This window comes from Phaethon aethereus (assembly GCF_964289735.1).
Source record: "Phaethon aethereus genome assembly, chromosome: 3".
NCBI classification, from domain to species: Eukaryota; Metazoa; Chordata; class Aves; order Phaethontiformes; family Phaethontidae; genus Phaethon; species Phaethon aethereus.
The window spans coordinates 6,853,041-6,869,552 of NC_138576.1; the positions used below are offsets into that span (position 1 = coordinate 6,853,041).

General features: G+C 41.1%; 1 protein-coding gene across 1 annotated transcript in view; it reads right to left on the bottom strand.

Moving 5' to 3' along the window:
• ADGRF5 (adhesion G protein-coupled receptor F5) overlaps window positions 1–14,974 on the bottom strand; it is a gene marked incomplete at its 3' end in the record, with an annotated part of 28,146 nt that extends 13,172 nt beyond the window's left edge. Inside the window, exons 1-13 of the mRNA XM_081997242.1 lie at window positions 14,677–14,974; window positions 12,859–12,919; window positions 11,501–11,671; window positions 9,993–10,172; window positions 8,670–8,797; window positions 8,140–8,198; window positions 7,324–7,466; window positions 6,317–6,523; window positions 4,793–5,026; window positions 3,211–3,375; window positions 2,870–3,085; window positions 2,382–2,603; window positions 1,055–1,204 (exon numbers count right to left, since the gene is read on the bottom strand). Coding sequence (XP_081853368.1) covers window positions 1,055–1,204; window positions 2,382–2,603; window positions 2,870–3,085; window positions 3,211–3,375; window positions 4,793–5,026; window positions 6,317–6,523; window positions 7,324–7,466; window positions 8,140–8,198; window positions 8,670–8,797; window positions 9,993–10,172; window positions 11,501–11,671; window positions 12,859–12,919; window positions 14,677–14,781 — 2,041 coding nt within the window. The 5' untranslated portion in view covers window positions 14,782–14,974. The remainder of the gene's footprint in view (window positions 1–1,054; window positions 1,205–2,381; window positions 2,604–2,869; window positions 3,086–3,210; window positions 3,376–4,792; window positions 5,027–6,316; window positions 6,524–7,323; window positions 7,467–8,139; window positions 8,199–8,669; window positions 8,798–9,992; window positions 10,173–11,500; window positions 11,672–12,858; window positions 12,920–14,676) is intronic.
• Between the last annotated feature and the right edge of the window lie 1,538 nt (window positions 14,975–16,512).

Consider the following 16,512-nt stretch of genomic DNA (forward strand, 5'->3'; position numbering starts at 1 on the left):
GAGTAAAGGCCCTTGTTTCTGGTACTGAATCAAACCAGCAAACCAATACCCAAAGTTTTGGGATTTGTCTGTTAGATTGCAGGGTTAGATAGGGGTGGAGTGGGATTATATTGACCACTATGTGAACAGTGGTTCACACACAAAGTTTATTCTGCTAAGGGATTCAGTGCTGCTATAGCATTAATAGGAAATTCATTAAGACCTTGTTAGTGAGGCCTCAACACCTTTTTGATGAACAGTGAGTCTTGCTAATTGGCTTTGATTGGGTTGGTCACATCAGTGAGTATCTGCTGAATAAAGTAAAAAAGTGTCTGCCTATTTATTTCGTATGAGAGTGAAATCTGGACACATATAGTGATTCAACAGTAGGCACCACTACTGTGGAAAAAAAAAAAAAATTCTGCATTATGGGGATGTCCAACATTTCTTTCTTTCCAGTTTAGAATAAGAAGCTGAAACATCCAAACTCTGGTCAGAACTAAACCTCAAAATTGGATTTAGCAATGTTGAATTCTAATTACCCAGCATTTCCTGCAGAGCTGACTGAAAGCTTGGTCTGCCCAGGTATCAGCAACACTTCGTGGAGGCTATCATTCTTGTGTTTAAAGTGGATATGCTCTCCCACAGGCTGACGCCTTGACCTAGACGACTTCTTCCTGAGGCACCACAATCTTTTATCCTTGCTAATTTTTTCATGCAATCTGGGAGCTGCTTTACCACATTTCAACACAGGAGACAAAGCTCAGTGGTGCAGGCTGCACCAGAAGGAAGTAGGTACAGAAGGTGACTGAACTGTTACTTCTTGGAAATATACTGGGGCCACTGACAAATACAGTGAATACAAAACACCTTGTCTATTTATTTTTTAAAATTTCAGCAAAATTGATATTTTCCTCTGTATTTTAAAATTTCCTGTCAAAAAAGTAGACAAAAACTCTTGGCTAACAAAAATTGCTCCTGTTAAGTGTCACCAATGATAAGTTTTTGGCATCTGGTTTAACAAAGATACTGTGATTTCCTATTTAACAGCTTTAAATAGTAACTTTTTCCTTACCAGTTATCACGCTCAGTTCTATCATTTCACTTTTGACTTCCTGTTTCACATGGTTCATAAACTTGCAATATGCCGTGAGATTTTTCTCTTTGCATTTTGTTTCTGTGTAATTGTACACATAGCAAAACAAATTTCCTTGTTTCCTTTTCCCTATGTGGAAAGATTAAGATAGGTTAACACAGATTTGGGGTCGATCAGCTGGCATACAACAGTAAGCTTCTGCAAAACTTTCTTTTCTGTGGGTCCTAGAGAAAAAAACTTCCTTTCTGTATGCTGATCTCTGTCTCTTACTCCCTGCTTAATAAATCTTCTGGCAGCTGCTGCATGATCAGTACCTTTTCAATTACTTGTGTATGAGCAAATCCTGCCCAAACGTTCTTCTGCTGTGCAGGAACCAAAATTTGCTTTGGAAACCATTTTAAGAATACTCTTCCTACTTCTGCTTCTACCACAGGTGTTTCATTTAGGCTAGGACACTTTTTTGCTGTTCTTACACGGTTCTTTTGAGCTCAGGATCTGTACCGCACTCCCATTGCCTTTCAGCATGCCTGTGCCTGAGGGTCCTTGACTGCAATTTCCTCTAAGAAGATCTTGGCATTTTTCTTAGCAATCAAAGGACCCCTCAGTCTCCACCTGCTTTACACTTCAACCTGTTGGTTTTGCACTCCTGAATGTTTTCTGAGTTAGTTTAGGTGGGTCATCTTTGCTTTTTTTGATTTAACTGTTTTGTTACCCACTTGAAAACTTCTGGTATATAAAAACGTGCCAGGGAAGATGCAGAACTGCCTGAAATTTGAAGACATAGCAAGTTAGGTTTTTGTGCTGTTAAAGTTATGTCACTTGTATCCTTGAAGAAAATAGAATAGTTCTTTGAATTGCATTCTTAATGTGTTGGTTTATATTTTTTCATGTATGAGTAGATCTTAAGTAATGTTTCTTTGATACTCAGTTCAAAAAAGTGTCAGAGTAGAAGATAAAAGCAAATAAATGGAGTTCAGCAATTTCTAATCTGAACAATGATGAGGATGCTCACTTCTAACTGCCTTGCAAGGCAAACCAAACGTTGAATTTTCCTATTACATATTTATCTCTACAGCAGTGCCTTCAGCTGTTCTTCTATTAATCTCAGCCACGCTTCCCAGGCATGACAACCATCCTAAAAAAAAGTCCATTTCCCCTTTTTTACACTCTCAGGCATACTTGTGGGTTGTCATAATAGCAGTAAGTATGAATTGGTTACATGGACCTAAGTGAAAAATAAAAAAAATAGAGACTGGGTTGTGACACATAGTGCAACTAATGATTCTGCAAATTTATTGTTTCTTACCAACTTTTTGGAATTCTTCTTTTTCAACTATGAATGTAACACTGTAATTTTCCATGGTGTTAGCACTTATGCAGCATTCAAGAGTTTGTTGCACGTTGCATTGTATAGATGCTTTAATGGGGTTTCTCAGGATATTCTGCTTCAGAGGCAAGGAAATAACCTCGATTGTCATGTTGGCAGAACTATCCAAGTTCTTCTGGGAGAATGTGCAGATGTAGGTGCCTGAAAGAAGTGACACAAAACCAATGTTTCAGTCAACAGAAGTGCCTCTCTGCTTTTGCATGGTCATGAGCCCTAATATTGAACAAATACAGTGTTGTTGGCAGCATCATGTTTTGCTGTCCCACAGCAGTTATCATTTTAACTCTTTTTTTTTTTTATTTACTGTGGCCAGGCTTCACAGTGATTTGCAGGGCTAGGGATGCTGTAAATTATCTGGTACAGAGATTTCATTGTCTTTGTATCCAAAACAAACCATGTTCACTCACCGTTCCAGTCCTGTGTGACAGTCTTCACTTCGAGCACAGATGTGGCTGGTTTGCTGTTTTTGATGCACGTACCACAGTTTACTGTTTTTGTGTTATTTCCAGACAGAATTTTCCAGCTGATACTGTCATAACTGCTCAGATCACTTTCACATGTTAGATTGAATGCATATCCTTCAGAAACTGATGAGTTTATGCTTGAAGATATTGTTACACGGGCTGAGACAACACAAGATAAATGTCATATTATTGAGAATCACTTGTTATAATCATTTGCTTCCAAATAACATGTGCCACAGAGGCCACCTACACGTTAAAGAGCTGATGATCTACCTGACTCTTACCTTCCCAGAGGTACCTCACTCTGATGTCTTGACTGCACATGGCACCGTGTCCAGTCTGCAGCTCACATGTGTATGTCGTCACTGTACCTGACTTCTCAGGTGAACATAGTGATTCATTGATATTGAGCTTGTATTCAGTGCAGTTTTCAGTGAAATTGGAGACTCCTAGAGAGAAATAAACATTCCTTGAAGGCCTACCGGATGACCAAAAAATGCCTGGGCTCTGGAAATCACAAGCAATCACTCTAGCTAAGGAAAACCTTGTGGGTTTGTATGGAACCTTTGATAGCACGGCACTTTTAACTCATCATTTTTGAAGTTTATTCATATCTTTTACTCTGGCAACACTCACAATGGTCTTCCAAAGGCCTGAAGATGGCTCTCAGCACAGTGTTGGGCACTGCCAAAACCAGTGTAACTGAGAGCAGCAACATTGCTTGGATACCTCAGGATAAGCCAAAATGAAGAGTATTCTGGTTCAGCCTAACCTCATTATCTGTGAATTTAGTATAAGATAAGTAAACCAGGAGTAAATACTCCAGATTTTAATGTCATCTTATTTTGAAATAAACATTTGAAGGTACTTGACAGTCATTCAACTTTAAATCTGAAGAGTGCTGGTTTAGCTATAAGGGGAAAACCTCACTAAAGCTGTCCCATGCTGCAGCTGAAAGTCCATCTGGCATGAGAGCAGAGTTCCTGCGGGAAAGCCTGGCCACATGAAATCGAGGACAAAACAGCTCATTACAGTAGGCCAGGATCACCCCTTTCTCTGTAAGCAGCACTGCACACCAGTACCTGTCCTCTGTGGAAATGACTGTGCACGTGAGCTTTGAAGGTTTTCTCTCATTTCGCTGTCCTGCTTTCTGCTAAATTTCATTTTTAACGGTTAACACAAACAGTTAATCCATACCCATAAAATATTGAGGGCAATAGGCTGTTTATGACTATGGTTCACAGATGTGAGCATTTCTATTGATGTTGTTTTGTAACTCTTTGTAGCACATTTACTTGGTGCTTTATTAACTCTTTATATTCATATTATAAGTAGAGCTTTGTGGGATGCCACTGACTCCACTGGCATGTGATGTATCACAATTACACATGGAGAGGGAAACTGTGCAGTCAGTATTTAGCTATGCTGCAGCTGTTTCAAAGTGTACCACCTGCCTCTCGTTATTGCCAAATCTTGGTATGTGGTACACAGAAGCTTTTCATACCCCAAGGGTGATTCTGGAGATAGTCCTAGAGACTATCACTCATCCTTGCTCTCAAAACTAGAGAATACAGAAATAAACCTTTCGAAAAAGTCAGTATGATGCTGGTCCAGGCAACTGTTTCCATCCAGAATGGCACAGTTTCCAGTATCAATGTCTGAACGTGCACAGAATCCCACTGGTGCCTGCACAACACATATGGAGTCTCTACCACGCTGTTGATCCATTGTCCTTCCCACAAATACACCTTCACAGCATACCCTGTATTCAGCTTAGGACTTGGCCTTTAGGGTAGCCAATTAGGAGGAGGTCTTTGAAGAACGAACAAACCTAACAGGTGAAAGGTAATCTTTTGTTAATCTTACCTGTAATATTGATTGCTCCATGTACTTTCCAGTCACCAGTAAGAGATGGTAAGTGTCTGTCAATACAACAGGACAGCAGAAGGCTGTTTGTCTGCATTTCAGGACTGTTGCATGTAACATTGATGTCATTTAAGTTTGTAGTTATGTATAGCCGAGACACTGCTATTGTTTTTGTGGCGTTGTATATCAGTGTGTGAAACGGATTACTGTTCATGAAAGTGCACCTATAGGAACCTGTAAAGCATAGGCAATATCTTAGCATTGAGAACATGTTTTGCTGTTTTTTCTCTACTTTTGGAGTTAGGAGCTGGGAGCTACTTCTACACCTACTTTTCACATCTCCCTGCTCTGCAGTGGCTCTGCTACTTGCTAATCAAAACGTACCCTCAGGTCATCTGCAGTGTGCTCTTTGCAGACTCCTGGTGCCAAGTGTATCCAGATTAGGCAGCTTCAGTATTGATGGGTACTTGGCAAGAGACCAGCACTCTGGGACCAAAATACTTAAAATCTGGCTGAGTTGGTGTTTTGGGGATCTGTGTATTTGCCCATAGTCCACATGGCAGCAATATGTCATGGTAAGAATGTAGACTGACTGGGCAAACAGTTCCTACACAGAATGAGTGAGAGACAGGTGCCCAGGATAGACTCCACAAGAGCTGGGACTCTGAGTCTAGACATGCATACTGCTCAGAAGGTATTGCCAAAGAGAGCAGAATATTGTTTAGTCACTTTCTCAGGCACTTGTCCCCTGGATGCAGCCAGGCTTCCTTTTGAAATTGCCAATTAGAGCTCCAAACTTCCTTCATACTTTAGGTATGTGGGTTCCCATTCCTAACTGGGATAGCCAAGTGAGTAGGCCACTTACATAGGAGTGGAGACACCAAGATTCAGGCATTCTTAGCCTAAATAATTTTGGACCCACGACTCCTACCTCCCATATGTGTACCCAAATACCTGGTCACAGGCTACCCTTTTTGAAAAAAATTCATGGTCCAAAGAGAAGAACTGAGTGGGAGCTTGAGTCATATCTCTGATAACACATGATGATTCCCCTGATAACTCCTCCCAGCAAAATGCCACCAATTTACCTGTTTCTGGTTTTCAAAAAGCCCTAAACATGAACACATGAAAAACTGTAACTCTGAGCTGTGACTACTTAAGATATGTTTGCAAAGGGGGCAAGAGCCATCAAAGACAAATTCAAACACAGCCTCAAGTTACCACACCAAGAGGGTGGGAAGGCCTCACAGCCAAGCAGTCACCGCTGCCTCCTGTGATATGGCAGTAAAGGCTAGCACTGAGAATACTCAGGCCTGTATAGTCTCTTCAGTCAATTCACATCTTACTGGCAGTGCCAGTCAGTAAGTAGTTCATTAAAGAAAAAAAAACAACAAGAAAATTATGAAGGACAGTGTATTTTTCACATTTACTCTAGGAAAATGCTGTCTCTGCATTCCTCTGCTTTTTATAGAACTAGCCACACTAGAGATTTACATCTGCTGTTTTAACGATAGAAAATCATACCAAGATCCTTCATCGTAATGTTGGTAATTTTAAGAATCGAACTTGTATTTGTAACATCTGTCTCAATCAAATACCGGAAGCTGGTTGAGATGATCTGATTGGAGTAATACCAGGTCACACTCTCAGATGTTGAATTTATCTCACACATCAGTCTTACTGTATCTCCTTCAAAAATGTCTGCAGGATTTACAGTGAAGTTTGTCTGATCTGGGAAGACAAAGAGCAACATTCTGCATTATTGTCATTTCAGCTCACGTCTATACAGTGTCTTTCATCTTGTGGGAATCCTAGGTGCTTCATAACTAACATGCACTCAGCATCACTTGCAGGGCACTACCTCTGGTACAAGCTATACAATTTTCCCACAAGATACTCTTCTACTATCTTTGTCAGCCAGAGATCTCAGAATTTTTTATGCAGAGAGCCAGAAATATTATCACCACCACTACTTTCCAAGTAGATAAACTGGGAGGAGAAGCAACCAGGTTAAAGTAATCCTCTGACAAAGACAGTCCAGTGCTCGCTGCACTGGGAGTACAGCACCCCTGGGGCACTTGGCCAGCCAAGTGAATTGTAACACACTGTCTAGTAGCAGCAGCATGGAAAATGTGCCAAGAAAGCCAGCGGGAACTTGTTCTCATGTAAACTGCAAGAGGTTTTTTGTTTTGTTTGAAGAAGTGGGAAGTGCTGGCAGCCTGATATGCTAAGAGCAGTCTCAGTGCTGGAGGTGAACTCAAGGGTTTTCAGTCTCTCTCCCATGGAGACACTGCATCAAGATTCAGTGGAGTAGCTGGAAGGATTTGGTTTTCTGTAGGAGGTACTGCATGCATGGTCATCTCATGTAAGCCCTAAGCTTTGCTGGCATAGGATGAAATGAAATAGCCAGAGAAATAAGTGTTTTTGAAGGTCCAGTACCAAATAATCAGCACTATAAGGCAGCTACATGTTCAGGCTAGAAATACCAAAATAAAGGTTGAAGGAAAATACTGAGAGAGCTTTAAACTTACCAGTTATTTCTGTTGTGAAGGTAGCTTGATTTAGCCGGTATGATGCATCTAGAAATTGTGGTACAATTTTGTTGGAATCTGCTATCTGATTGAAGGTTGCAGCTCCTGCTTTTACTTCATAGTTCACAAAAACACTTCCAGGCCTAAACAGATACAAGAATGAGAGAAGCACCAGCATTAAATATCCTTGCGTATTAGTAGTTTTCTTTGTTGTGGTGGCTCATCTTGCATGGCTAGGAAGGCTTCACAGGGCTCACCTGTGAAGGCTTCTGTCATAACTCAAGACTTGCTCTTATACAAGAAGGTTGTGCTACAGCTCTTTCCAAAGTAAGAACACCTTTACGTGACATCTCCTTTGTCTGCTCTCTGTTTCTAGTAAACTTCCCTTAGAAAACCTAAAATACAGCTGCATTTAAATATGTGTGGACTTAAGTAATGTCTCTCTTATCCAGATCCAATGTTGTATCCAGCCTCAATGTACTAATTCATCTTCCCAATGACCTGGGAAATGATGTTAGGTTTATTCACTTCCTTTTCCACTTTTGGGTAGAATTCAGTCTTTCCCGCAAAAGGCTTTGATCCAGGTGGAAAATTATTATATTTCTTGGACTTTTGCACAGTAGAGAATTTTTCCTGCAATCCTATTTCCATGCTAATAGTTGGACTTTCCTTTGCAGGTCTTACACTGTTATTCAGTATGTATATACTGAGCATGGGTTCTAGCCAGAGTGTATGTAGTCTCTGCTGACTGGTGTCTCCTTGAGACTGGACAGAAAGATTTGTGTCTTCCAAGAAAAAATGAAATCCTTTACTTACCTAAAACCAATTACTGTTGCCGATACAAAGCCTGGTAAACAGCTGTAGCTAGCATTAAACTGTAAACAAAGACATATTACATGACATAAGTCTTCTGTATATTACTCTAGATGCTTAAAATAGGAAACTCTCCATTCAACATTGGTGTGAGTAAGGGCATGTAGCATATCTGACAGAATAGGCCTGGTGCTCTCCCCACTGTCATGGGATAAATTTGTGTTGATGGCTTCATTCTGTGTGCGCTCATGTGGATTTAAGCTGAGACCAATAATATGATTTTTTTTCATGCTTTTGATGCAAAAGATTCCTAAATACTTCCCTGTCAGCCAGCATACTAAAATGAATGGGAATACTGTCATTGCCATTCAGTGGAGGTCAGCTTTGGCCCACTTTGTAGCTCCCACTGCTGTGTGTTTCATAGCTCCCCACAGAGGCAGTGACAATTCACCCTATTTCCCAGACACTTAAGGTAAATACCATATTTCTTGGAGGACTTTCTACCTTCAGGGATGGAAAAGTAAAGTCATTACCGCTTTTTCAAGGTCAGCTTTGTATTTTTTGTATAATTCAGAAGAAGGATCACTGAGATCATTCTGAAAGTCCGTGTCGAGTCTGACTGACATATTCATTACAATGGGCTCTCCCATACCACATGAGTCTGTAAGGAAAAACATAAGAATAAAAGTGAAAATAATCAAAAGCAGTGCTTACAAAGTTATTTCTTAGCTGCTTCTTCTAATGATGTAGGAGACTGTATCAAAGACCTTACAGAAGTCTAGGTAAGTGATATCCATAGCTCTTCCCTTGTCTACTGATGCAGGCACTCCATCATATAAGACCACTAGATCAGTTATGTGCAATTTGCCCTTCGTGAAGTCATCCTAATCCTAAATCAAACTCTTACAACTTGTCAAGATTCATCTGTATGATAAGAAAGTTGGGATTCTCCTAAATTTTTATATCTAATTTAGGTGCCTGCATCTGCCAGATATCTAGGCTTCCTCTCCAGTTGATGCAAAGCTGGAGACACCTTCAGAAGGTGATACATTCAGAAGGTGATAGACAGCTTTTCTACAGTGGTTGAACTGGTACATTATTCCAGTTGTAGAGAGTTTGGATGAATAACTTTGACTAGGTACTTAACTTTTACATAGTGAAAGATACACAGGATGAATATCCACCTATGGTTCACCGAAATTAATGGAAAAATCCTCAATGACTTTGGGAGGGTAATATTCTGGGTGATGACCCAGGGCTGCCTCTGGGTATCTCTGCATGGTGCTCTGTCACAAGTCAAAGGTAGACCCTTGTTGGGGTTTGTCTTGGATTGCAGAGACAACAGGTAGTGTCCAGCACCCCAGTGCTGCTGAGCCTGTTTCCAGTCATCAGCCAAATTTCTGAAAAGTCATGGGCACCTTGTCATGAGAGTTGAAATAAAACAAAAAAATGAAATGAAACAAAAAAAAAGATATATGCTGGGTTTTTTTGTTCCTTCTCTTCTCTTGAGCAGTATGGCACACTTCGGTCACATTTCTAAGTTCCTCTGTTGAAAATCTGATGAGATGAAACTTTCTTTGCTTAGAGGAAGCTGGAAGTCCCAAAGAGGCATGTGAGTGGTTCCAGGAGGTGGGGCTCCAGTATGGCACTAAATATCTCCGAGTACTTGGATCAAGGTGGACCCACATCACAAAGGGAAGAGCTGTAGACCATCTCTACAGACGTTCCACATTCATAGGCAATGTGGTAGCCAGCTCAGTCCTGACGTGCTGCTTTATCACACCTTTAACACTATTCCATCCTCTGAGCAGTATATGAGTTGTACAAGAATCAAGTTCAGCACTGTTTCTCCTTACCTTCAGTCTGAGGCTCACAGTAAGGCCCATAGAAAGGCATTTCCTTCATGTAGCCACAGGGCAGCTTGGGTGCTAGGCTGGCAGAAGGGCAGGTTATCAGGTCACTGCACACCACACTTGGCCAGGCATATCCATTTTCACAAGAACAACAGCTATTGTTCTCACCACTGGGCAGGCAGACTAGTGTCAGACAGACAGAGAAACACTATGAGAATGGTAAATGGGGAATAACATATCACATGATATATATTTACCCTGCTGTATCTTTATGTCAGTGACCTCAACTAAATGTTGCTCTTGTGAGTTCACTTGAATGATGCAAGAATGATGACCTGATGCCTTGCAAATATTTAGTAAGATTATACTAATTGCACTACTTATAAATGACTAACCAGAAATGGGAACAGACTGGTGCAGGGATAAGTCTCTAAGTAACTGAATGGAGATAGAGAGATGTGAAGCCTGATCCTAAAAATTTACCTGGCACATTGGTCAGCATCCTATGATAGTTTTCAGATTGGATATTTCTATATTGCCTGGGCTGAAAGCAAATGTAGAGGCTTTTAAAGATTCTAAGAGCATGTAATGGTCATTCAAAGTCCTAGTGGCTAGTGAGGTGCTGTCATTCTGAATGTGTACTGACAGATGCTGCATGAGAGAAGGTGACATTATCACAAAGTGCTTTCAAGACATACATTCTCTCTAACAAAAAAGTCACCAAAACACTTCACTCTAAGGTTTTTTTACTCTTATGTGCCATTGGCAAAGATACTAATGAAGTGATTTTCACACATTGCATGCGGCCCTGAAGGCCTTTAAAAGATGCATTTGTGTGTTGTTTTGAGAACTGATGAACACTTCCTTTCACCGCTTTACGGGCCAGCGAGTGGTAAGAAGGTACCAAATCCCCTCTACTGCTGTAAATGCTTGGTGTGTTTGCATATCTTCTGCTGTATTAGTTACTTGGATGTGATATTACACAACCACAACTCATGTAATAAAACTTGTCTGATATCTTGCCTTGTAAGAATCTGTTTAGTGAGTTATACCAGGAAAAGACTGAATCTCATGCAGCCTGTCTCTGTCACGGTTAAAGTACAGCCTCTTACAGTGATTTACATTCCAAATGCAAGTGGAGGGAAGTAAACAGTCTGATAATGGCTCTCGCAGCTTCCTGAAACTTGAAAGTAACTTGGACTGCTTGTTATTCAAACTGGAGAAAAATCCTTTGGCTCAGGCTTCCTCTGGCTTTGTCCCTTTCTTAGAAAAAGAAAATCATTCAGGGGTATTCCTAATGCCAACTTTATGTAAAAAGGAGTGGTGGGATGCAGATAACAAAACATGCTGTTGTGTGCTAGAGCTTCAGTCGTCTTGGGTCTTTCAGCAGGCAGCAGAGGCAGTTCAGTTTTGCCGATTTCTAAACATGATGGATGGTAAAACTGGAAGAGATCAAACACTGGCAAAAAAAGCATAATCACCCAGGACATAAAAATAAATAACCAACCCACCTGTTGTAATGTTGATGTTTGAAACTATCATTTCTACATTTGAAATATTTGTTGAAACTGGAAGATTAAGGTTTTTGAAGTACTGTTTGATTGGCTCCAGGAAAGATGAATCCATAAGGCTTACTTCAATGTCAATAGTGTATTCCAGAGGGGGAAGGTCAAAAGTAAGCACTGAAAGAGAAATAGCATGAGACTGCAAAGCTGCGTGTGAGGGTAAATCATAAATTGATGGCTTCTGTTTTGGCATTTGGGCTCTGCTGCTATTTAACGGTAGCTTAGTGTAGCATTCTGCTGAGGAAATCTTCTTGCTTCTTCCTCAGCGGATATTCTGCATGTGTTTTATCTGCTGCTTGTCTGACAAAAGCCAGATTTCTTTGGTTTCAGAGCAATAGGAAGCTGATATAACTGGCATGATATGTACAGAGAAAATCTCTCATATCCTTTCTCTCCTTTGACTCAGCAAGTAGATGAGTTGTCAACCATAGCCATACAGGATTATTTTGTGACCCCTGTCCTGCTAAGTGGCTTGAGGTTTTTTTTCTACACCATATATTTCATCTTGCACAGAAGCTATGCTCATATATGTCAATCTCTGTCCAGAGAGAAATTTCTACCTCTTTTGTTTGTGCCTTTACTACTGTACTGGTTTTGTCTGGGATAGACTTAAATTTATTCATAGTAGCTTGTATGGGACTGTGTTTTGGATTTGTGATGAGAACAGTGTTGATAATACAGGGATGTTTTAGTTATTGCTGAACAGTGTTTACACAGTGTCAAGGCTTTCTCTTTCTTCCGCTCAAGTAGGATGGGCCTGCGCAAGAAGCTGGAAGGGGACACAACTGGGATAGCTGACCCCAACTGACCAATATGACGTCACACACCATATGAGGTGGAGTGTGATGGCCATATCATATGATGTCATGCTCAGCAATAAAAGCTGGGGGAAGAAGAACGAATAGGAGGATGTTTGGTGTTATGGCATTTGTCTTCCCAAATAACCATTATGCATCATGGAGCCCTGCTTTCCTGGAAACGGCTCTAAACACCCACCTGTCTCTGGGAAGTAGTGAATGAATTCCTTATTTTGCTTTGCTTGTGCATGCAGCTTTTGCTTTACCAATTAAACTGTCTTTATCTTAATTCACAAGTTCTCTTATTTTTAACCTTCAGATTCTCTCCCCCATCCCACTGTGGGGGAGTGAGCAAGTGGCTGTGTAGTGCTTAGCTGCTGGCTGGAGCTAAAACACAACTACCTCCCCCTTGATGATCTCATGATCTCAGGAGATGCTGTCCCCAACAGCGATTTCACCCTTGGCTTACTAGAAACCTGCTCTGCTACCATACATTTGTGTACATACTGTTTCGCTTCTGCCTTTGCATCTCTGACTGGAAGCTTTCCTCTTCTAGTGCACTGTCAATCTGTGGAAAACAGAGAGGGAAGCTCTGTGAAAAACCAAAGTGAAACTTTAGCTGCTGTGGTTGGCATCAAAGAATTAGTGAGGAAAATACCAGCATAGATAATTTTTTCCCTTCCACCAATCTTTGCCCCTCCCTGCCCCACTTTTCCTCTTTAAATAGAATATTTGTATCTTCCAAGCAGGGAAGTGTTAAACACCAGCTGAGGGATGTGCCGAGTTTGCCGGTGCCTCTTTGTGTATCCCTGCAAGGCAATTGCCTCACCTTAGCAGGAATTCTGTGTGTGAGCTGCAGATCAGCCACGGGGCTGATGCAGTGCTCTCAGCCCTGGGACAGCCTTGCAAGCTGCTTGGGAGACCTGGCGACTCAGTTTTTAAATTCAGAAAATGGACTCATACTATCCTTTGTTTTCATCTTTGCACTGATCTTCCAGCTCTGCAGTAGCAAAGCCAGCCGCAGTAGGAGTAGGAGTAGAAAGGGGATTGAAATGTCTTGGCTCCAGCTCAGGTCTCAGGTCAGCTATTTTGTGGGCCATCCATAGCACATGGTTGACCAGGGCAGTGGTGGCACAATTTCCGTATGACTGGGTTCACGCAGGGTGCAGCCATGTGAGATGCAGACAATCTTATTTTTTTGATCTTGCCCTAAAAATACACTGGCACCACAGTTAGCAAGAAAGGCTAAAGAACAAGCAAAGACACAGGCAGGAAATTTGCAGCTTTGCCAGTTTCTTAAGTCCCACTGAAATCTTTATTTACAGAAAGGGTGAATAGCTTGGCAACTCTTAAGTCATCTCGTTACATAAAGGAACCATCTGGTGTGTGATTAGAGCTGGGTTTCGTATCGCAGCTGCACTAGCAGTGAAGATTCCAAGGTGCGTTGGCATTTTTGCACTGCTGGGGTACTACCTTTCACCTTAGAGGTTAGCTGTGAGAGCTACAGAAAACCCGCTGTGATGTACATCTTCCTCCAGGTTTGGACTCAGTGGTTTCCTTTTTCAGTTATTCTCTCGAACAACTGCAGGGTATTGCTACGTTGTTAAATACTTCACATATTTCACACCATTAAATAATGACTCATGTGCAGGGTGTCCCATGGTTCAATGATGCTAAAAAATAAGGTGTTACTCTTTTCATGAAAATGCCTAAGTGCTGACATGGAGGCAGTTTGAAGAGAACAGCAAACAAGATACTTGGTCACTGTTACACATCTGCTGAAGGGCAGATGAAGCTGCTGGAACCAGCTGTATCTTGGTTTGCCAAGACAGGGGATGGTGGCAGAAACAGCTCAAGGCGTTCCCACCTTCCTCTTAACATCTCCTTTCTTTTTTTCAACATTCAAAAAAAGCACATTGTGTTCTGGTCAGTCCATCAGAACTAAGGTGCCTATGGTGCCAGGGGCTGAACATAAATGTTAGAATCCATTTTAGCTTAGTTCATAATATAGAAGACAAAAGTAGTATTTTCTGGTCTAATATTAATTGTGATAGACCAAGGCTTGGTAGATTTGTAAACTAGTTTTCTTTACCAGACTGTTAACTTCCATTTGGTCAGTCCCTTTTTTCCTCTGTAACTCCCTTTCTAGTTAGGGACTATTTCTCCATCTGTTTCGCACACTGGGGAGACTCTGGGTTCAGTTTCCCCACCTGAGCCTATGCTGATATCCTCTAAGGTTTTGTGGATGTAAAGGAGAGCTATAGCAGCTGAGTGCGACAAGCAGAGACCAAATGAAAACCAATGGGGCTGGGAAAGGATACTCACTATATGTTGGATGAAAGGATCAAAGTTTGGGTCCTGTGATGTCTGGCAACATGCTGTGACTAGTAGAAATAGGCAGTGGAAACCTGTAGTAATCAAGGATGGCATTTTGTCCAGTGACTTTGCTGTGTAGCCTGAGGGGAAAATGAAGCAAAAGGATCAGGGAATTTTCAGCTGACTCACACAGTAGGAAGTACCAGTGCACTCTATAAAAACAATATGTTCATAATTTTTCAGCACACTCTGCCTGTTCATCCAAGACAGAGCATGGAACAAGATCTCTAATTATTCCACTGTTACCAGATCATTTCCCTCATAGCTCCTTTTTTTCTCATCGGCTGTACCTATTCAAAACGGAGGAAGAAAGAAATCGCTTGAAGAAAGCGGAATCCTAAGCAGATTCCTACCAGGGACAAGTCAGGTGCTAGAAATTCATCTGCCATGAGAAAAGTTGACTTTGGATCTTCAAATATTCCTCACAGTGGTACTTGGCAAATGCACAACCAGAACATGAGGGAATAATTAGACATGTTGCTGTAAGTGAGAGCCTATCCTGTTGCAGCAGGGAGAGCTCTGCTGCTGGCCATGTCCCACTCTGGAGAGGGCTGTGGTAACATCATGGGCTCAGTTAGAGATTTCTGTCTGTTACTCCTTGTCTAACAAGGGAAATAATGAAGAGGGATATCTTCTGGAAAAAATACTTATAATTTTCAGGTTTTGGTATACATCTCCATTAATTGCCCTGTTGTTAACAAGTAAATAACCTAGAACACAAGAATACTGACACACCGGAATATAATGTGGTGCCTGAAATCAAAACCCACAGAATCCAACATTTTCCATCTCATTAATACCTAAACTAATTTACTCATGCAGTAGATTGGATGATGAAACTTAAAGGGAGAGGCAAAACATGCATAGACCCTTATAGAAGGTGCTGACACATTTTATACAGCTGTAGGGAACAGAGAAAGGGAGCTAAAGGATACGTAAAAATATGTATTTTGCTATGAATATGCACTTTCTGATTATTCCTAACAAAGCACTTCCCTAGCTCCAGAATTAACAGCTAGTAGAGAGCTGCAGGAAAAGGCAGAACTCAAGCAGAGTTTAAGAAATAATTTTAAGAAAGGAAAGCACTGAGAAGACTCTTAAGAATAGTACTGAACAGTACGTGAGTGAATAACATCAGCTTGATTAAAATCATAAGCTTTTGTAAAATTATGATCTTTTTGTATTGAAAAGGCTGCTCATGCAAACGAACTAGGAAAATTAAACACCTCCTGAGATGATAATAAACACTGGCAACAGCTGCCTATTGCCACCACATCGCATATCAGAGCTGGTGGTCCCAGGTAGACAAGGCACTTCACTGTGACTTTCCTGCTGAAAACAAAATTATAATATGAACATGATCTGTGGTCTAACCTTGTGAATGGACAGAGGACAACAATGAGCTTATAGCCCCAAAATGTGCTTGATGTCACTGATGTGGGTATCCAGCAAGCATTTGTCAGGGTTTCTCACCAAAGGTTGTTCTTGGAGAGATTCATCTGCAGTGAGACTTCACCTGGATACTGATCTGGATAAAAGCTATAAAAGATAGGAAGATACAAAAGTAGGAAGAAATTATGTGTTTTTCCAATAGAGAGACCAGAGCTCTGCAGAAATGTGTGTGTAAGCTCGTGTCTTACCCTCTGTTCTCAAGTGATGTGGAAGAGGCAGTGATTAGTGATACAACACTGTAGAAAACTTTAAATGATTGAGACTTAACAAAAGCAAAGTCTGCCTGTGAAGATCTGCATAGAGATCTCAGGATACTGAATGACTGTGTCATGA